The sequence below is a fragment of the Pan paniscus genome, chromosome 10, assembly GCF_029289425.2.
Source record: "Pan paniscus chromosome 10, NHGRI_mPanPan1-v2.0_pri, whole genome shotgun sequence".
In the NCBI taxonomy this organism is placed as follows: Eukaryota; Metazoa; Chordata; class Mammalia; order Primates; family Hominidae; genus Pan; species Pan paniscus.
This window is the reverse complement of record NC_073259.2, coordinates 77,411,381-77,434,770: the sequence shown is the minus strand read 5'-3', so window position 1 is coordinate 77,434,770 and position 23,390 is coordinate 77,411,381. Positions and strand designations below refer to the sequence as shown.

The 23,390-nt window shown below is 37.8% G+C and overlaps 1 protein-coding gene across 2 annotated transcripts in view; it reads right to left on the bottom strand.

The window, feature by feature from the left end:
• Positions 1–16,413: 16,413 nt before the first annotated feature.
• Positions 16,414–23,390, bottom strand: part of YEATS4 (YEATS domain containing 4) — a 31,248-nt gene continuing 24,271 nt past the window's right edge. For both annotated transcript variants that reach the window (XM_003808721.4, XM_008960772.4), the window contains one exon: positions 16,414–17,064. In XM_003808721.4, coding sequence (XP_003808769.1) covers positions 16,895–17,064 — 170 coding nt within the window. In that variant the 3' untranslated portion in view covers positions 16,414–16,894. The remainder of the gene's footprint in view (positions 17,065–23,390) is intronic.

The window sequence follows — 23,390 nt, the reverse complement described above, 5'->3', positions numbered from 1 at the left end:
ATCATTCTTGCTTCTAGAAAAAAAAAAAAAGAATGTATAAATGTTAAGAGAAATTGGGCCAGGTGTGGTGGCTTACACCTGTAATCCCAGCAGTTTGGGAGGGCAAGGTGGGAGGATTACCTGAGGCCAGAAGTTCAAGATCAGCCTGGGTAATATAGCAAGACCCTGTCTCTACAAAAAATACAAAAATTAGCCAGGTGTGGTGTTGCATGCCTGTGGTCCCAGCTACTTGGGAGGCTAAGGCAGGAGGATCACTTGAGCCTGGGAAGTCGAGGCTGCAGTGAGCTGTGATCACACCACTGCACTCCAGCCTGGGTGACAGAGCAAGACCCTGTCTCAAAAAAAGAAAGAAAAGAAAAAAGAAAAATTGGAAACAATCTAAATGTCTAATAATAAAAGAATAATTATGGTATAATCATAGAATGGACTAATATGCAGTTCTTGTTGATCATGTTTTTAATTATTCTAGAAAAAGTTCATGACATATAATATTAAGTGAAAAAAAGCAAAAAATAAAACCAGTTACATGGCTGTTCACAGAAAAAGAAATGCAGATGAACAATAAGTACAAAAAAATACTAAATCTTACTCAGAATTTTTAAAAATGCAAAGCAAAACAATAAAATATCCAGCCTGGGCAACATGGTGAAAACTTATCTCTATAAAAAAATTTAAAAATTAGCCAGGCATAGTGGCACACACCTGTGGTTCCAGCTACTCAGGAGGCTGACGTAGGAGAATCACTTGAACCAAGGGGGTGGAGGCTGCAGTGAAACACTTTTGTGCCACTGTACTCCAGCCTGAGCCACATAGTGAGACTTTGTTTCAAAAAAACAAACAAAATACTTAAACAAAATTGATGTAATACTTTTATCAGTGAGATTTGCAATTGAGTTGGTCAGGGTGTACAGAAACAGGTACTCTAACGCACAGTTGTTGAAAGCATTATTTGGTACAAACTTTTGAGAGAAATTTGACAATATTATTAAAAATTTAAGATGCATACTCTCCTTGACCTAGCAATTTTACTTCTAGAAATCTGTCCTATAGAAATGCATACATATGCAAAGATGGTCATTACACCACTGATTGTAGTAGCAAAATAATTGGAAACAAATGTTTATCAATAGCCAATGATTAAATAAATCATAGAACATTCATATAGTGGAACATAGGCAGGTTTTAAATGATGTAGAGTTGTATGTGCTTATTTGCAAAGTTAGCTACCTCAGTCAAGATCCAGCCAGGAACACAAAACTCATGTCAGATAATTCAATAGGTGGAATTTATATAGTGGTCCTCCCGTATTCACGGTTTTGCTTTCCATTTCAGTTTCAGTTACCTGTGGTCAACTGCAGTCCAAAAATATTCCATGGAAAATTCCAGAAAGTTTCATAAAGTTTTAAATTGTACACTGTTCTGAGTAGCAGGATGGAATCTCTTGCAGTTCCACTCCATCCTGCCCAGGGCATGAATCATCCCTGTGTCCAGCAGATCCACGCTGTCTGCATTACCCGCCTATTAGTCACTTAGTAGTCTGCCTGTTATCAAATTCACTGTCGTAGTATCACAGTGCTTGTGTTCAAAGTAACCCTTATTTTACTTAATAATGGCCCCAAAGTGCAAGAGTAGTGATGCTGGCAATTTGAATATGCCAAAGAGAAGCCGTAAGTGCTTCTTTTAAGTGAAAAGGTGAAAGTTTTTGACTTAATAAGGAAAGAAAAAAAATTGTACGCTGAGGTTGCTAAAGGTCTTCTTTAGTAAGAATGAATCATCTATCCATGAAATCGAGAGCAATACATTGTTATAATTGTTCTATTTTATTATTAGTTATTGTCATTAATCTCTTACTGTGCCTAATTTATAAATTAAACTTTATCATAGACATGTATGCATGGGAAAAAACATAGTGCTCATAGAGTTTAGTTCTATTTGAAGTTTCAGGCATCCACTGGGTGTCTAGGAATGTATCCCCCACAGATAAGGGTGGGAACTACTGCATAGGAATCAATTACAAAAGTTTAGAGGCAAAACTATTTTATCCAGAAAGTGGTGATCTGGGTACATGGGCTGCCCTGCAGGCTTTGACACAGGCAGGTGGTGAGTGAGAAGAGCAGAGCCAAGATTACTCTATCCAAGGCCATATCTTCCTCTGCCTCTCTGCTTCTTTCTGTGTATCAACTTCATTCTCTCTCTGTATACCAGCTTTCTGCTATTCTCCATGCACATAGCTGTACCAGCTCTAGTTCAAGAATTAGCAGTAGCTGAAGATAATCCCAGGAGACAGTCTGATGAATCCGGATGGGGTTAAGCACCCACCCAAGTCTAATCAAGGCAGAGGGAAGGGTCACATAATATAAACATGGCCACAGAACCCACCTATGTGAGTGGAGGGTTGCAGTTCTCACCAAAGGAACCTAGAATGGAGAGATCCTATCTACTATTGACAACATGGGTGTCTTAGTTCATTTTCAACTGCTAAAACAGAGTAACAGACTGGGTAATTTACAAAGAAAAGGCATATATTTGGCTCATGGTTCTGGAGGCTGGGAAGTCCCAGGATATGGCACTGGCATCTGCTTGGCCATCTGGTCAGGGTCTTCTTGTTCTATCCTCCCATTCGATGAAAGCAGAAAGGCAAGTGAGTGCAAGAGCCGGAGAGAAAATGAGGGCCAAACTCATCTTTCATCAGGAGTCCACTCCCACAATAACTAACCCACTCCCAAAATAACTAACCCACCCCTGAGAAAACAACTTTAATCCATTCAATGAGGGCTCTGCTCCCAAAGGTCTCACCCAACACTGTCACAATGGCAACCAAATTTTAGCACGAGCTTTGGAAAGGACATTTAAACCATAGCAACAAGCAACTGCATTGGTACTAATGCCATCTAACAGAGTAGGAAATTCATGATGGGGAGAAGATTGAAATAGGAGATGATGAGTTAAGCTTGGAACATGCTCAATTGAGGTGCCTGCAGAACACCCAAATATATCATTTAGGAGGTAACAGAATGGAGAGTCTAGAGCTCGGCATGGGAATTTGGACTGGAAATCTAGACTTGTGACAATTAGTGTGAAATTGTGTTTGAAACCATGGGTAAGTAAGGGGAAAAGAAGATGGTTCAGAATAGAACCTTAGAGAATAAGACACATTTACAGAATGAACAGAGGAAGAGGAAATGCTGAAAGAGACTGAGAAGAATTGGCCAAAAGGACTGGAGGAAAAAAAAGAAACAAAAATATCATGGTGAAAGAGAGAGAAGAAAGAGAAAGGAAGTTTCAAGTAAAAGAAAGTGGTCAATTTTGTCAAATGCTTCTGAGAGGTCATATAAAATAAGCCCTGAAAACTGCTTGTTTGGATGTGGTCTCAAGAAGATGTCTGATAATTTGGGTATCAAAGTGAAGGAAGAAGCCAAATTGCAATGCACTTAGGAGGTTAGGAAATGAATTCCTCATGATGTAAATCCTTTGCCACATTCATGAACAGGTAGGTGACAAGCTTTGCATAACATTAAATAGAAGAAATAAGCCATTGTGTTTGTATGTCATGGTTCTTCTGCAAATTCCGCCCCCTCTTTTTTTTTTTTTTTTGAGACAGAGTCTTGCTCTGTTGCCTAGGCTGGAGTGCAGTGGCATGATTTTGGCTCACTGCAACCTCCGACTCTCAGGTTCAAGGGATTCTGCTGCCTTAGCCTCCCGAGTAGCTGGGATTATAGGCGTGCGATACCACGCCTGGCTAATTTTGGTATTTTTAGTAGGGACAGGGTTTTGCCATGTTGGCCAGGCTGGTCTTAAACTCCTGACCTCAAGTGATCTGCCTGCCTAGGTCTCCCAAAGTGCTGGGATTACAGGTGTGAGCAACCACACCTGGATGCAAATCCCTTTTAATAGGGTAACTTGGACTAATCTTGTCAGTTCAGAACATTTACAAAGGCCAAATCTCAGGTTTTTACTTTGAATTCACAGAGCAAATCACAAAGGTCCCCTTGGGGTTGGTGATTCTTATATAGTCCCAGTCTAGAGAAACATCAGAACAGGGGCCAGCTAGCTACAGTCCTTGCGCTGCATCTGGCCTGCCGCAAGGTTTTGTATGGCTTGTGAATAAAGAATATTTTTTACATTTTTTCAATGTTTGAAAAATAGCAAGCCAGGCGTGGTGGCTCACGCCTGTAATCCCAGCACTTTGGGAGGCTGAGGTGGGTAGATCACTTGAGGTCAGGAGTTCAAGACCAGCCTGTCCAATATGGTGAAACCCTGTCTCTACTAAAAATACAAAAATTAGCCAGGCGTGGTGGCACATGCCTATAATCCCAGCTACTCGGGAGGCTGAGGCAGAATTGCATGAACCCAGGAGATGGAGGTTGCAGTGAGCCAAGACTGCACCACTGCACTCCAACCTGGATGACAAAGCAAGATTCCATCTCAAAAAAAAAAAAAAAAAAAAAAAAAAGAAAGAAAGAAAAATAGCAAAGGAAGGAAAATATTTTGTGATACATGGCATGATATGGCATTCAAAATTTCAGTGTCTATAAATAAATTTTATTGGAACTCAGCACTCATCTATGTCTGACTGCCTTTGTGCTACAATAGCAGAGTTTAGGATCTATGACAGAGACCATAAAATGCTTACTATCTGGCCCTTTTCAGAAAAAGTTTGTGGATCCCAACTCTAGAAGACTGGACAGAGCAGTCCTGGGACTTTAGGTTGCTCTTTGGAGATACAAAAATAGCTTAGTTATGGTCACCAAACCTCAACAAAAAGCATACTATATATTTGTCTAACCTCCTAAAATTTTAGGTATAGGAACAACCCTAGCATAATTAGGCCCACACGAATGGCCCCATTTTAGGCCAAATCTAGGGGTTTTCACTTTTGACATGTAGTGAGCTATGTACTTATTTGTGATATCTTGGAACACAACTGGACAAGACTCTGTGCCTGGCATTGGGACAGGCTAGAATAGAGAGAGGAAAAGCCAAGATCTGTAACTAGACTTAGGCCCTGGTGTGGAATAGTTCCAGGACGGGCCCTGGAAGTTAATTGGCAGGGAACAGTAAAATGCCATGGAGCACTTCCCAGATGAGAGGCTTACCAAGGGCTTTACACACACTTACCAAGATAAACAAGACTAATGCCTCCTCTTTCACCAAAAAGCTTACCGTCTGAAGAATGGGAATACAAATCTAGGGTTAAAATCCTAGGTTCACAGCTGCATCTCGGAGATCACCCATTCCAGTTTTCCCTTTCTAGGTGAGCTGAACACCGTGAAACAGAGGCAAGCAAGATGCTAAGGTAGTTTAGAGGAGGGTGAGCTTACTTGCTGGCAGGCAATTTCTGCCTGGAAGGAAGGAAATACTTTAACAAAAGAAAGTGGAACGTGTGAGAGACAAGAAACCTCAGAGTACATTTAAGGAACAGCATGAAGATCCTACTGGCTGAAATGGATGGTGTGTATGAACTAATTTTTAACTTACAAATTTACTTTTAATTTCCAGCTCTGCCAAACAGGAGGTCTTTTTAGGTTCAACTAAACATGAACTCACAATCTAGACCACACTCAGATACTTCAGCGGATACCCCAAAGGAAGCATAGATTGCCATCGGGCCATGGGCATGTCCTTCCAGGACTCCCTGCAGCAGTCCACCTAGCAGCGCTGCTTAGGTTCCCACAGCAAGATCCTTACTGGCCACCAAAGGTCGAGTTCTCATGCAGAAAGGGAAACAGTTTTGCTAGCCCTTTACTCATGCTCCCCAACAGCAGCTCCAGTTTCACTGCTTTCCCCCAGAATAACTCCTGGTAATATTTTTCTGAGAATTTACATGAAATTATGTAGACATAGGTAGACATTTGGTTTATATCTATTTTTTCACTATTAAAACAAGCAATGAACATCCTTACACATGAGTATTTCCTATCAGTGAAATTACTTGATCAAATGGTAAATTTTCAATTTTTTTTTTTTTAAGAGACAAGGTCTCACTATGTTGCCCAGGCTGGAGTGCAGTGTCTATTCACAGGTATGATCCCACTACTCATCAGCATGGGAGTTTTGACCTGCTTCATTTCTGACCTGGGCTGGCTCACCCTTCCTTAAGTAACCTGGTGGTCCCCTGCTCCCGGAGGTCACCACATTAATGCCAAACTTAGTGTGGACACCAGATCAGCATAGTGCACTACAGGTCAGAATTCCTAGACTTGAGCGATCCTTCCACCTCAGCCTCCTGAATAGCAGGGACTACAGGTACGCACCACTGCACTCAGTAAATTTTAAATTCTGATAGGTAATATTAAGTGGCTATTACTCTTAATGCACACCAACAATGTATGAGTACCAAGTTCCTTTCACTCTCTGTGGCTGAATATTAGACATCTTTAAATTTTGTCTTTATAATGAACCAACAATTGTCTTGTGTTAATTTGCATTTCTCTGATTACTAGTGAATTCATACATCCTTTTTTTTTTTTTTTAAACTTTTTAAATTGGGCGGGGGGGGGTCTTGCTATGTTGCCTAGGCTGTTCTCAAACTCCTGGGCTCATGTGATCCTCATGCCTTAGCCTCCCAAAGTGCTGGGATTACAGGCGTGAGCCACCATGCCTGGCCATATACCTTTTCAAATATTTATTAATTACCATTTGTATTTTTTGTATGTGTGAATTACTTGATCATATTCTTTGCCCATTTTTCTATTGAATTGATTTTTTCATCAATTTGTAGGAGATATATATATACACGGCATACATATTAATGTATTGTTTATATACACACAATAAATATTTCTATTTTATTGAGTATTATTAGATATGTAATGGAAACTATTAAAAACTTTTGATCAATACAGCTTGGTGGCTAAGTGAATGTTAGGGCTTTGTGTGTCTCAGCTCTATGACTTCCTAGTATGTGACCTTGGGCAAAGCACTTAATCTCCCTGAACCTGTTTTGCTAAGTGGGGATAAGAGATGTACTCACTGGCTTGTCTTGACTATGGGGCACATAAAGTATTCAGTAAATGGTAACACTAAGCTTTTTTTTTTTAATTGAGATATAATTCACATACCATAAAGTATACAAGTCAGTTGTTTTTAGTATATTCACAAGGTTGTGCAACGATCACCACTATTTAATTCAAGAACTTTTCCATCACCGCCACGTAAAAAAATTCTGCACCCAGTCACTCCCCATCCTCCCTTCCCCACCCATCTCCTGGCAACCACTAATCACTTTCTGTCTCTATGGATTTACCTATTCTGGATGTTTCATATAAGTGGAGTCATACAGTAGGTGGCCTTTGTGTCTGGCATCTTTCATTTGGCATGTTTATAAGATTCATTCTGCATGTTTAGCACATCATTCATTTTTACTGCTGAGTAATAATCCATTGTATTGATACACCACATTCGATTTATTCATTCATCAGTTGATGGACATGGGGATTGTTTCCAATTTTGGCTATTCTGAATTATGCTGCTATAAATATTCATGCACAAGTTTTTGTGTGGACATGTTTTCAATTCTCCTGGGTATATATCTAGAAGAATTTTGAGGTCATATGGTAACTCTATGTTTAACATTTTAAGGAACTCTGAAACTTTTTCTACAGCAGTTGCATCTTTTTACATTTTTACCAGAAATATATGAGAGTTTCAATTTCTCCACATCCTCATCAACACTTACTATTGTCTGTCTCTCTTATTGCAGCCATTCTACTGGATGTGAAGTGTTATCATCATTTTGATTTGTATTTCCAAATGATGTTAAGCATCTTTTTATATGCTTATTGGCCATTTGAATATCTTCTTTGGAGAAATGTGTATTCAAATTTTTTGCCCAATTTTTAATTGTCTTTTTATTGTTGAGTTGTAAGAGTTCTTTATATATTCTGGATACTCGACTCTTGTCAGATATATGAGTTGTAAGTGTTCTTTATATATTCTGGTTACTCGACTCTTGTCAGATATATGAGTTGCAAATATTTTCTCCCATTTCGTGGGTTTTTTTTTTTTCTGACTTTTTTTAGAATGTCCTTTGAAGCACAGAAGTTTTTTTTTTTTTTTTTTTTGGGGGGGACGGAGTCTCGCTCTGTTGCCCAGGCTGGAGTGCAGTGGTGTGATCTTGGCTCACTGCAACCTCTGCCTCCCGGGTTCACGCCATTCTCCTGCCTCAGCATCCTGAGTACCTGGGACTACAGGCACCCGCCACCATGCCCAGCTAATTTTTTGTATTAGTAGAAGCAGTGTTTCACCATGTTAGCCAGGATGGTCTCAATCTCCTGACCTCATGATCCACTTGCCTCAGCCTCTCAAAGTGCTGGGATTACAGGCGTGAGCCACCACACCCGGCCAAAGCACAAAAGTTTTTAATGATGAAGATCAATTTGCCTTTTTTTTTTTGAGACAGGGTCTTGTTCTGTTGCCCAGGCTGGAGTGCAGTAGCATGATCCTGACTCCCTGCAACCTCCATCTCCTGGGCTCAAGCGATCCTCCCACCTCAGCCTCCCAAGTAGCTGGGACTACAGGTGCACACCACCATACCCAGTTAATTTTTGTATTTTTTTAGTAGAGACAGGATTTTGCCATGTTGCCCAGGCTGGTCTTGAACTCCTGGGCTCAAGCAATCCACCCACCCTGTCTCCCAAAGTGCTGGGATTACAGGTGTGAGCCACTGCATCCAGTCAATTTGTCTATTTTTTATTTGGTTGAGTGCACTTTAGGTGTTATATTCCTAAGTATTTTATTTTTTTAGATGTTATTATAAACGAAAATTTAAAAAAAATTTTATTTTCAGATTGTTCATTGCTGGAGTATGGAACTAATTGATTTTTGTATATAATCGTTCATCCTGCAATTTTGCTGCATCCATTTATTACCTCTAATAGTTTTTTTTGTGTGTGTATTCCTTAGGGTTTTCTTTACACAAGATTATGTCATCTCCAAATAGAGATCATTTTACTTCTTCCTTTCTAATCTGGATGACTTTTATTCTTTTTGCTTGCCAAATTGCTCTGGCTAGAACCTCCCACACAATGTTGAATAGATGTGGAAAGAGTGAACAGCCTTATCTTTTTCCTAATCTTATGGGGAAAGAATCCAGTCTTTTGCCACTATGTATGATGCTTCCCACTGAGGAAGTTCTCTTATATTACTAATTTGTTGAGTGTTTTTTTAATTATAAACGGGTATTGGATTCTGTCAAATGATTTGTCTGCATTTATTGAGATGATCATGTGTATTTTCTGTCCTTTGTTCTATTAATATAGTCTATATGTTAGTTATTAAGGCTGCCATAACAAACTACCACATACAGGTATTTGGTATTTATTTTCCCACAATTCTGGAGGTTATAAGTCTGAGATCAAGTTGTGGGCAGGATTAGTTTCTCCTGAGGCCTCTCTCCTTGGCTTGTAGATGGGTGTCTTCTCCCTGTGTCTTCATATGGTCTTCCTTCTGTGAGTGTCTGTGTCATAGTCTCCTCTTACAAGGACACCAGTTGTATTAGTCCATTTTCATGCTGCTAATAAAGACATACCAAAATTGGGTAATTTATAAATAAAAAGAGGTTTAATGGACTCACAGTTCCACATGGCTGGGGAGGCCTCACATCATGGTGGAAGGTGAAAGATGAGCAAAGGCGTGTCTTACATGGGGGCAGGCAAGAGAGCGTGTGCAGGGGAACTACCCTTTATAAAACCATCAGATCTCATGAGACTTATTCACTATCTTGAGAACAGCACAGGAAAAACCAGCCCCCATGATTCAACTACCTCCACTGGGTCCCTCTCACAACAAGTGGGGATTATGGGAGCTACAATTCAAAATGAGATTTGGGTGGGGACACAGCCAAACTATATCACGAGTCATATTAGATTAGGGCCCAACCTAATGATTATAATTACTTCTTTGACACTATCTTCAAAAACAGTCACAGTCTGAGGTACTAGGGGTTAGGGCTCAATATGTGAATTGGAAGACGGACACAATTCAGCTCATAATAGTGTATTACACTTATGGATTTGTATATGCTGAACCAACCTTGCATTCCTGAGATAAATCCCAGTTGATAATGGGACTTATTATCCTTTTTATGTTGCTGGATTTGGTTTGCTAGTATTTTGTCAAGGATTTTAGCAGATGGCCAGCATTATTATCTTCTTTATTCTTACCATTCAACACGCTTTTACATGTGCTATGTCATTTACCCTTAAACAGAATTCCATGAGGTACGTAGTATGTTTACCACAGCAAACTGAGGCTCAGGAAAGTTTATTTTCCCCTAATTATAAACTCGCAGTAGTATATAGTATAAATTGGAATTAAAATTACAGATGGTGAGAACATTTAGGGAGATGAAAGAAAGCAGGATTTGGTGAGAACAAAGAGAAACTTTGTATGGATGGAAGTTTACAGAATCAATTTGAATAGCATCAGTGATCTCAATGATGTAAGAACTGAGGTCATCTGCTGATGTGCAAAATAAGAGTAAATAGGTTCACGGTTTCAATTCATGCATGTAATTAAACCAAATAGGAGTGACAATTCTCATTAATTTTGAGAACATGACTTAACCAGATTAACTCATGTTCTCATTAATTTTGAGAACATGAGTTAACCAGATTTAACTCATTAATCATGAGAACATGATTTAACCAGAATGAGCCAAAAATTTAATAATAGGGATTGGACTATAACAGTAACAGTAAACCTCAGCTTACAGATTTCTTCTTTCTTGGAAAGTTTGTTTCCCAGTTGATTTCCAGTTTGCACACTCTCCTCTAAGCTTTGGGGGAGCTGTACCATGACTGTTCAGTCAGGAAATGCTGAATTAAAATTGAATCTCTGGTCCCAACAGATTGTGTGACTCTGAAAGTCATTTAATTTCTTCATGGCTCTACTCCCTTATCAAATGAGGGAATTAAGTTAGATGATTAGCTCCCAGCTTTATGACTCTATTCATTTAGTGAATAAGCAGACTGGTGATTCAGTAGACTGGAAATTTTCAGACAGCAACAATAAAGAATTTACTAAGGGTAGACTAAGGAATTACTAAAGAGCAATGAAGCCGTGTTGAGGGTAGAGAACAGTTAACTCAGGATAGCCAGTGAAAGTGAGAAAGAGTAAACAGATTAGGGTGGAGATCCAGGAGGGCTACCTAGAGTTGGGGATTGACATGAGGCATATTACATAAGGTTACTGAAATCTAGGTGGTCAATTGGTTAAAATTTATCTTAAGTAAAAATAACTAAAAATAATTTAAAAGCCAGATCAGAGTCCAGGCTGGGGCAGGAGATAGATGAAACTCATACCTTTAACTGCCTATTTTTACATTAGGACCATAATGTTATTTATCTGAGTTCACCGGACAATGCACTGAAGAGCAAGGACCTTACCCGTAAGTCCCTTCAGTAAAGTTCCTGAAGGAGTCCTGGCCCTGGTCCCTTACATCATTTACAGGTCATGTTTAATTTCTTTGAACTGTCACATGATACTTCATCATAGGAGGCAATGTTCTGTTAATCAAGACATCTGTTTTTCCTTTTCATTTAATTTTTAAACTATTTTTATTCTCTTTCACTCAAATGAAATATTCTTATTTTTTAAAAAGCTAAATATTTAGATACATAATGAAGATAGTTACAGTCCCTAAAATTCTTCCTGTTAAGTTTGGTGATGATTCATTCCTCCAAGTTACTTTTCTTTGCTTACTAACATATTACTTACAAAAATTAAATCATAAACACTGTTTTTCAAACTGCTTTCCCTCCCCCACCAACAAACCAGCATAGATCTGCTTTATTCATTTTGACAACCACAGAGGATTCCATTGTATCATGATATATCATATTTATACAGCTTCTATTGATAGACATTTGCCTTGCTTCCAATTTTTTTTCTATTTTTTATTGTAAATAATGCTGTAGTGAAAATTCTTGTACATATCTTGCGTATTTGGATAAATGGTTTGTAAGTAACACATCTTTTCTTATATTTTTCCTTTTCCCTTCTTCCTTCTGTGAAAATAATATATTCCTAAAACTCTACTTGCTTTCAATAAAAAAGTAAACAAGTGTGAATTTTAAAAGTGAAACTGTTGAGTCAGAGTCTTTTAGCAGATATTCCTAAATTATCCTCCGAAAACATTGAACTAATTTATAATCCCATCATTGTATGAGGGTAGCTGTTTCCTCACTCTCTTGCTATCACTGTCTTTTTTTGTTTTGCTTTGCTTTTTTTAAATCTAAAATTTAAAAAGTAGAGTTAGCAAATAAAAGTATAGTATGTTTAGTTAAATTCGAATTTCAGATAAAAAATGATACTCTATCTCAAGCTAGGCATGGTGGCTCATGCCTGTAATTGCAGCATTTTGGGAGGCCAAGGTGGGCCGATTGCTTGAGCCCAGGAGTTCAAGACTAGCCTGGGCAATAATATGGCGAAATTCTACAAAATATACAAAAATTAGCTGGGCATGGTGGTGAAGGCCTATAGTTTGAGGAGCTTGAGTTGGGAGGATCACCTGAGCCAGAAAGGTCAAGGCTGCAGTGTTCCAGCTTGGGCAACAGAGTGAGACTCTACCACAAACAAACAAACAAACAAACAAACACACTATCTCCATCTTCCAGATGGCCTGTTTCTGGTCTCTCTGTTGGTATCATCAGTGATGTCTTCTCTGTTATCAATTTATCTGTACCATTTATCTCATCCTACATGGATAAGAAATATTTGCTATTTAAATATGCATATTCTTAAGATTTAGTGAGACGAAGCATAAAATTGGTTATTTTTATGTCCTCTTCAGTGAACTGCCTATTCAAGTCTTTTGCTCCTTTTGCCAGTGGTTCATTTGTTTTCCTTTATGATTCATAATAATTCTTTTAATCTTAAAGCTTTAGACACATACATGTCCCACTTTTCCTTTAGGCTATTTTTATTTTTTGTCTCCATTTAGAAGGGTTGCATTTTATGTAATACAATTTGTGCAGTTGTGCCATTATGCCATTTCTCAAATCACCTGGATGCCTTGTGCAAATGCAAATTCCTGGGCTCCATTCTAGACCTAATCAAACGTCTTTACTATTGTACTCTGAACTATTAAGAAGCTCCCTAAGGCGTTTTCTTTCTCCTTTCCTAACTGTCCCCTTTGTTTTTTCCTCCCTCCCATCCATTCTTCCAAACTTCTATTACATTCAATGATCAGTACTGAAGAATTTGCTAGAATTATTAAAATAAAACATACAAGTAAACATGCTAACCATGCAATTGGAAGCTACTGTCATCTTGTGAGACAGTGTGCTGATCCAGTAAGATCAAGATAAGATTGACTTATTCTTCATCAGTTGACTTCAGGGAGAAAAAATGATTTTCTCGACATTATTAAAAACCTTTTTATGAAAAATCTCAAGCACACACGAGAGTTCAGAAAACAATAAATTCCCATGTACCTATTATCAAGCTTTAATAATTAGCAACAGCCAATCTTGTTTCATCTGTATTTCTACTCCCCCTACCATCCCCTTTCCCCAGATTTAGCAACTCTCAAGAGATTCCTAAACTCATTCAAATTTGAGATCCAAAACTTTATGATTTCTGGGTTTTGCATTGTACTTTCCAACTCCAAGAAAATAATATTTACTTTTTTTTTTCTTTTCTTTATCAACTGTTGGCAGGGGCTGGGTTGAGGGGAAGCAATTTACTCTTTTTTTTTTCCTAGCTGGTACTTGTATGATCTCATTTTCTTTCTTTTTTTAAAAGAGACAAGGTCTTGCTCTGTCACCAGGCTGCAATGCAGTGGCCCACACACAGCTCACTGTAGTCTCAAACTCTTGGGCTCAAGCAATCCTCCTGCCTCAGCCTCCTGAGCAGCTAGGACTACAGGTGGATGCCACCACCCCTGGCCAATTTTTCTGTTGTTTGTGTTTTTTGTTTGTTTGGTTTTTTTTGTAGAGACCAGGTCTCACTATGTGACCTAGGCTAGTTTCAAACTCCTGCCCTCAAGAGATCCTCAGCCCCACAAAGTGTTGGGACTACAGGTGTGAGCCACCATGCCCAGTCATTTTCTTTGGTTTTGATCTCAAGAGTTTGAAATCTATTATTAAAAAACAAAACAAAACAAAACTGAAGACATTAGGGGTAATGCTAAGTAACAGGTACCTGAAATGTTTTCTAAAGAGATTTCAAATATCTATGCTTTAGTATTCCATCCAACAAAATTAATACTAGAATTTTCTTACACGTTATTAATGGCTAGCAAGATTTTTATCTACAGTGTTTTGCATTTATGCTACCTGATGTTCATATTTGATATAGTATTAAGTTACTACAATTAGTTAAAGGAAGGAGGTTTGAGAAGTATTTAGGCATGAGCAACAGACAATTAAAAATGCTAACACTTTGAACATGAGAATTAAGTATTAATGAGACAGAAAAGCCCATAGCAGATTACTCATCTGAGTCACTGCTGGTTGACTCAACACCAAGCTATAGTTCCTTAATCTCCTATCTGTAAAATATGAATAACAGCACCAACCACCTACATTGGTTAGAAAAAATGAAACTAATACTTTGATCTTCTTTCAAGAAGTGAGCTGCCTAATTAGCTGAGTTTCTTTAATTCTTCTTATTGTCTAGATGAAGAAATTATCCCTTGGGAAATATTCTCTTTCCACTTATAAAAGAATGGGAAAATCTATCATATGGAGATACCACATTTAAAAAATGCATTCATTAGTTGATGGACATTTTGAATTGTTTCCTTTTTGGCAGTCATGCATGATGCTATGAACATTGATGTACAAGTTTTTGTGTGAACATGTTTTCATTTCTCTTGGGTATATATCTAGGAGTGGAATTGTTGTGTCATTGGATAACTATGCTTAACTTTTTGAAGAATTGCCAAGCTGTTTTCCAAAGTGGCTGAACCATTTTACATTCCTACCAGCAATATATGAGGGTTCCAATTTTTCTATAGCCTCATCAACTTTTTTGGGTATTTTGTTTAAAATTATAGCCACAATGGTGGATGTGAAGTGAAATGCGATACACTTCACATTTTCCTAATGATGAATGATGCTGAGCATCTCCTCATATGCTTATTGACCATTTTGATACCTTCCTTGGAGAAATCTCTGTTCAAATCCTTTGCCCATTAAAAAAATTTTTATTGAGTTACAGGAGTTCTTTGCAATGTCACAGTGAAATCCTACCAAGATTAAAGCCAACAAAGAAATAAGAGCCAATAGAGAGTAAGAATTGAGCCATGACCACATATTTTGAACCCTTGTATGCATGCATGAAGTCAGACCTACCTACATGGACTTTAGTTTTATGAACCAATACATTTGAACCAATACATTCGTGGGGAACTGACTAGAATAATGATTGCCTGTGCCAACTCCTCAAGTAGAATGGGGCTTTTCCCTCATGTTATTTTCCTGATCTATCCCCAGGCCCTACGCTATACTTGGGAAATCTTATCATGATAAGCCTGGCAGGTAGGCATGGGGATAAAAGGTGCGGAGAAAATGAATGATGCCTGGCACAATTGAAAGTACCACCATCAAGCCCCAGAGGGCTCTGGCCGAAATTTCAGACCACAGAAGCCTTTGTACATCCTCCATAATAATTGCAAAAGTCACAACTTTAAAAAATAAAGCCACAAAGTAAAAAGTAACCAATCCATCAGGGCAGACAGATAAAAAAGTATTTTTGTTCCTAGGTTGCCAAGATGGTTCAGCCAACATACCTTTAAAGATTAGGTATTAATGAATGTTAAAAGTAGATGAGTCTAAAAGTAGAGGACTTGCTGTGTGGATTTGAACAGAAGAGGCTAAAGAGGAGAGGGTAGGAGTAGTGCATGAAGCTAATGCACAGCTGCAGCTGCTTCCCATATGTCTCTATGAAAGATTTAATTTTTTTTTTTTTTGAGATGAAGTCTCATTCTGCCGCCCAGGCTGGAGTGCAGTGGCGTGATCTCAGCTCATTGCAACCTCTGCCTCCTGGGTTCAAGCAATTCTCCTGCCTCAGCTTCCCAAGTAGCTGGGATTACAGGCATGTGCCACCATGCCTGGCTAATTTTTGTATTTTTAGTAGAGATGGGGTTTTACCATGTTGGCCAGGCCAGTCTTGAACTCCTGACTTCAGGTGATCCACCTGCCTTGGACTCCCAAAGTGCTGGTATTACAGGCGTAAGCCGCCGTGCCCGGCCCCTAAGAATTAATATATTTGTATGTGAAGAATAATGACACTATGATATAGGCAAAACAAAACTTAAGATATAATCTTTACCATCAAAGAGCTTCTATATGCGACAATGAGTGCCAATAAGAGATGTGACGTCACAATACTATAAAGATACTTTAACTGTATTGAGGGAGTTCCAGAAAGTCTTCAAAGAGGAAGAAACACATCAGGAGGGAGAAATAGGACCTGTAAACTACATTTATTGAATACTTACTGGACACATCATATACAAAAAAGGATGGGGGCAGGTAAGAACTTGAAGAAATTAAATATACACATTAAGTTTCTTCACTAATTCTAGCCACTAAAGAAGTACAAAATTTGTACAAGTAATACTTTATAATGAAATTTTGATGCCTGTCAAAAGGGTAATAAGCTATACATATACTACAATAAACATTTTTAAAAACTGTGCTTAATATCATAGAATTTTCTTAAAATGGGTTGGTAAAATACCTATATAGCATCCATTCTTACACACATATTTTCCATTAAAGATTGCTTAAATAGTACAAATTCCTATTGCTAAGAAATTCATGGTCAACAGCTGTATATGAAGTTCCTCTAAGAAACATCACAGCATTTGCAGTAAGTCCATTTCTCCAGTGAAGCCCACCTTATTTTCAGTTTAGCTTACTACCCAAGTTCTCATGAGAACTGTTTATATGTCTTTTGCTTGGTCATCTTCTTCAAGTTTTCTGATTTCATTTTTTAAACAATTTATAGTTTCACGACTTGCTTTTAATCTCTCCTTAAGCTCTGCAATCTCAAAGCTTGTTTTTTTCTTAGCAGCTTCTAATTTTTCTCTGGTTTTCACTTCAAGCTCTGCAACTAAAGAAAACAAATACTTTTACTAAAGTATTTTTCTCACATGTTTAAGATATATGACAGGGTAATAAATATGGCATTTCCTGACGACAATGTTTCCATGATGAAATGTGGATAACTTAAGAATTACAACATTAAACATGGGTGCAGGTTGGGGGAGGGGAAGAATGTCTGAATTCCCAAGAGAGGATCTAAGATGTTTCCTACAACTAAAAATAAAGTTCTGGTCACCAACTCACAGTTAAAATTTTAAGACATAATGTCCTTTTTTCCATACACATATTAAGATTGAAATAAGGGGGCACACAAACCCAAGATACATCAGCTAATGAGAGGTGACTGGGCGCAGTGGCTTATGTCTGTAATCCCAGCACTTTGGGAGGCTAAGGCAGGTGGATCACTTGAGGTTAGGAGTTCGAGACCAACCTGGCCAACATAGCAAAACCTCGTCTCTATCAAAAATACAAAATTAGCAGGGCGTGGTGGTGCACACCTGTAATCCCAGCTACTCTGGTGGCTGAGGCATGAGAATCACTTGAACTTGGGAGGCAGAGGTTGCAGTGAGCTGAGATGATGCTAGTGCACTCCAGCCTGGTCGACAGAGTGAGACTCTGTCTTAATGGGTGGGGGTGGGGGGGAAGCGTTAACTACAAGTATTCTTAAATTTTTATACAGGTGAAACTTTTTTTTTTTTTTGAGATGGAGTCTCGCTCTTGTCGCCCAGGCTGGAGAGCAGTGGCATGATCTCAGCTCGCTGCAACCTATGCCTCCCAGGTTCAAGCAATTCTCCTGCCTCAACCTCCTGAGTAGTTGGGACTACAGGTGCATGCTGCCATGCCCAGCTAATTTTTTGTATTTTAGTAGAGACGGGGTTTCACCATGTTGCCCAGGCTGACTGCGAACTCCTGAGCTCAGGCAATCCACCCTCCTTAGCCTCCCAAAGTGCGGGGATTACAGGCATAAGCCACCAGGCCCGGCCCAGGTGAAACTTAAAGACAAAATCACACTATCAATACAAGCCAATATCTTTTTTTCAAATAGGTAGCAATAACTGCTAAAATTTGAATCCCAGCTCTGCCACTTACTAGCTGTGACACTGTAAGCTATTTCACCTATGTTCCTCACTTATGAAACAGAAATGATAATGGCAAATACTTCATAATATTATTTGTTGAGAAAACTTTTGAGACAGGATCTTACTCTGTCACCCAGGCTGGAGTGCAGTGGTGTGATCTTGGCTCACTGCAAACTCTGACTCCCGGGTTCAAGTGATTATCCCACCTCAGCTTCCCAAGCAGCTGGGATTACAGGTGTGAGCCACCACACCCAGCCTGTTGAGAAGACTTAATGAATTAATTTATGTAAAGTACCCAGAATACTGCCTGGTACAGAAAAAGCCCTATCAACTATTGTTATGAGAAAAGAGAAACATTAAGTGATATCTGAAACTATCTATCTATAACAAAGTACTAAAGAAATGTTACTGCAAAACAGGACACATCTATTTAAATATGCCACTTGGATATGTAGCATGATGTTTTACAAAGAAAAATATCTGCTTGTGTCTAACATTTCCATCTTGTGGACATTTTTGGTAACTGCTGCTCACTATTAAAGTACACTTATACTTACTTTCACTAATAAAAGATGGTCACTAATTGGAAGCCAGATGGTTTGGTGGGAAAAAACCCAACTATGGAAACAGAAAAGATCTGATTTCAAATAAACCCTTGCTTCCTTATTAGCCGAATGCTGACATTTCTAAGGCTCCATCAATCTCTTTGTACGATACAGCTAAAACTAGGTATTTCTCAGAGGATTTAAGAAGATTACATGAAGTAATTATATGTAAAGCATCTAGCACATAAAAAACATGCAATACACGGTGAAACCCTGTCTCTACTAAAAATACAAAAAATTAGCTGGGCATGGTGGCGAGCGCCTGTAGTCCCAGCTACGCGTGAGGCTGAGGCAGGAGAATGGCGTGAACGCAGGAGGCGGAGCTTGCAGTGAGCCGAGATCGCGCCCTGCACTCCATCCAGCCTGGGCGACAGCGCGAGACTCTGCCTCAAAAAAAAAATAAAAATAAAAAAAATAAAAAAATTCAATGAATATTAGTGAGTTCTTTCCTTATTTTGCTCATTGCTGGTGACTTGCTTTTTGTGATTGTCAAAACAATTCATATTTTACTTTGTAATTCTTTTCATTCTTTTACAAGTTATTTTTATACATAGGTAGTACACACAAGATTACAAATTAAAAGATTAAAGAGTAGACAGTAAAAAAATATGCCCTTCTACTACACTTGTTCCCCAGCCTGCCATGACCAATCAGTGCTTCTTCCCAGAGATAATCACTGTTGTGTTCTCTGATATCTTCCCAGAAATAGTCTGCTGATATACAAAGCATATACCCAAGTGCAGTTTCTTCTTCTTCCCAACACAAGTGGTATCATTCTATACACATTGTTTTGCACCTTGCTGTTTCACTTAACATTATATCTGGAAGCTCACCCTATAACACAGAGCTGTCTCATTCTTTTTAATGACTACAGAGGACCTAATTGAATGGATAAATAAAATTCATTTAGTCTGCCCCCTATTGATGTACACTCAGAGTATCTCCATTTTTTCTTTTACAAACAATGCAATAATGTGTATGCTGTAAATAATCATTTTAGTATATTTGTAGGATAAATTCCTGGAAATGGTACTGTTACAGAATATATATGTACTTGTAATTCTGGAAGAACGTCAAGCAACTCAAAAGGATCTACCAATTTATAATCCCATTAGCATTGTGTCTGTTTCCCTACTGCATCAACTTTTTGGTCTTACCTAACCTGAAAGGTTAAAAACAGTATTTCTGTAATTCGCATTCATCTTATTACTACTGGGGCTGACTCATCTTTTTTATAATGTTTGAGACATTTCTCCCTTTCTACAAATGATCTGTTTTCCTTTTGCTCATTTTCCTATTGGGTTATTGGCCTTTCTTATTGATTTGTAAGAGCTATATACAGCTTTATACAGTAGTCCCCCCTCATCCATGGTTTCATTTTCCATGCTTACAGTTAGCCACTGTCAATAGCGGTCTGAAAATAGGTGAGTAAAAAGTAGAATAAGATTTTTTTGGGGGGTGGGGTGGGGAAAGAGCACACATTTACATAACTTTTATTAGAGTTCACTGTTATAATGTTCTATTTTATTAATTATTGTTGTTAATCTTTTATTGTGCCTAATTTATAAATTAAACTTTATCATAGGTATATATGTATAGGAAAAAACAGTATATAGGGCTTGGTACTATCTGTAGTTTTAGGCATCCACTGGGGTTCTTGGAATGTGTCCTCTCCAGATAAAGGGGGACTACTGTATGTTAAGAAACTAGTCATTTGTGACATGAGTACATTTTTCTATGGCTTGTCAGTCTTTAGACTTTGTTCCCAGTGCTTTTTACTATGCAGAAATTTTTATTCCCCTATACCCTCTCTCCCCACATCAATTTAAAAAACACACTGAATGATATGCGCTTTGTTAGATGCTGGGGTACAGAGGCAGGAAACAGGTTAAGAAAAAAATGCACTAATGTTATGAGGTAATCATAGGGAACGACAAGAGTAGACTGGATTCAAATCAAGTAGAAAGGGTGAGTTTTATGAAGGAGGGCTTCTTGGTAGTAGTAACATCTAAACTGAATTTTAAACAATGAGAAAGGAGTTAGGTAAATGAAGTGGGCATACAGGCCCAGGAAGCAGCATAAAGACAAGGAGTCCTGTATAGCTGTAAGCGGTAGTTTTAAAACTAGCCAGGGAGACCTGATTAACTCAATTGTCAGAAGGACAGCATTCACTGTAGATATGACATAGATTTGTTGTTTGATTCATGATACTTTTATTTTTGACAACTTGTAAGACTGCGAAGGGCACTAGATGTTTGGAAGAAGACATGAGTTAATTAGCAATGAGATCCTGGGGGAAAACATTTTAAAACTTATTTTAGCTTGTTCCAGTGTTCTGCTTCCTATGTGTTAAATGCTTATACAAAAAAAGAAAAGTTTCTGTTTTTAATTTCCCAATGAAGCTCAATTTCGAGAAAACAAATCCAAAGAATTACTACTTTTATAAAGTCAGTTCAGCGTACTGGTTAGGAGACAGACTATCAGGCTTTTTACAACTTATTAGTTAAGTGGACAGATTTTGGGTTTAAAATGCAGGCTCTACTGGGTAATTCTGGGCAAGTTATCAAATCTTTCTAGAGTTTTTACCTACAAAATGGTGCTAATCATAGTATCTTCCTCCTAGGGTTATTTTAGAGTATTAAATAAGTTAAGAAATGGAAAGTGCTTGTCAGGTACATAGTAAGCTTTCAGTAAGTGTTCACTATCATTTTTACTATTTCTTGAAGAAGCAACTAAAAACCTAGATCATTAGTGCTTAAACTTCCAATATACTCCATAATAAATATTCTCTCTATAAAAATACTATTAAATTTTTGGAGCCTAAGTTCTGAGGACTGCCAGGGATCAAGTTCTGATTCTACTACTAACTAGCTGTGTGACCCTGGGCAAGTTTCTTAACCTCCTTATACCTCGGTTTCCTTTTCTAAATATTACCTAATAAAGCTGTTATAGAATTAAGTGAGTTTATACATGTACAGACTCAGAAGAGTACAAATAGTAAGCACTGAATAAGTCTGGCATTTTATTATTACTAAATATTGACTATCATATGCCCTCAAATTATTAAAACTATACATATTTTTTAGACCTTTGATTAATATTCCCAGATAGCTTCCCTAAAGAGCTAAATTTATACTCACGAAACAATTCATGAGAGTGCAAAGTTTACTCTACTCTTAATCGGTACAACTATTTAAAATTCCTGGCTGGCATGGTGATTCATGCCTGTAATACCAGTACTTTAGGAGTCTGAGGTGGAGAAACCTGCCCCTACAAAAAAAAAAAAAAAATTAGCCAGACATGGTGGCACATACCTGTCGTCCTAGCTACTGTTAGGGGGCCAAGGCAGGAGGATCATGTGAGCCCACAAGTTTGAGGCTACAGTGAGCTATGATCATGACACTGCAACCCAGCCTGAGTGACAGAGTGAGAACCTGTCTCTAGGGGAAAAAAATTGCTTTTGCTAATTTAATAGGACAAATATAGTCATTCACTACTGTTTGGTTTGCATTTTTAAAATTATTAGCGGGGCCAGATATTTTATCATTTTATTTACTGGTGATCTCTTATTCTATCTGTCTGTCCATATCTTCTGCCTGTTTATCTACTGAGGTTTAACAGGTTTTTCTATTTATCAATTTTAGCATTTAAAAAATTAATTCTTTGCCATATTTTCTGCAAACTTTTCTTCTTTGCCTTTTGGAAATGCAGAAATTAAATATACTTAATAAAGTCTATCCTTATTTTAATGTGATTTTTCCTAACACTTTAAATTTGGAAAGTCCTTCCTAGCCAGGATAGCCAGTAATCTAATTTTTCAAAAAACAGGCTGACTGATTTTCAAAAAAACATTTAAATATCTTTAACTAAACTGGAATTTGTTTTGGTAAGTACTATGAAGTGATGATCAAAATTAAGTTTTCTTCCCAAAAGCTTACCAATTATGCCAACACCATTTATGGAATTAGACTTTTCTTCCTTATTGATTTGGTACTGTTAAGAAAATGAACTAAAGATCACACAGAAAACTTAATTTATTGATAAAAACTTCCCAAGGTTATACAGCTCCATACATAAGATTTAACACATTGAAACAGATTTATAGCCTTTTCACAAAACATATTATTTATACCTACTTGTTATACATAAATAAATGATGATAGTTTTGTCAAAAACAGAAAAATGTGAGCACTTGAATTTTAAAAGAGAATTTTCTGCCATGAATGGGCACATTTCATGGTATGAGAGAAAGAAGAGAGTGATCAATAATGAAGCACAGTAGTGCTTTTCACCTTTTCAAAGTGATCATATACTTAACTGTTTTATGTTCATAACATTTTTGCAGATAAAGAAACTAAAGCATACAAATTTTCAATGACTACCTAAGTCACAAAATTATAATTAGTACCCAGATCTTTTAAGTCCTAATCAAGTGTTTTATGAAAATATAAACAAAACACTTCTATAACCACTAATTGTTAAACAGCAATTCCCTCCCCACTTCATTACCATCCCTCTACCTCTTCTTTTATTGCATCACTCCCTTTCAGCCTACAAATATACTAGTTTATTTCCCCCTGAAAACAATACCCTCTTGACCCCGTATCTTGCTTCTGTTACTGCTTCAAAGACTACTGCTCCTCTTTACA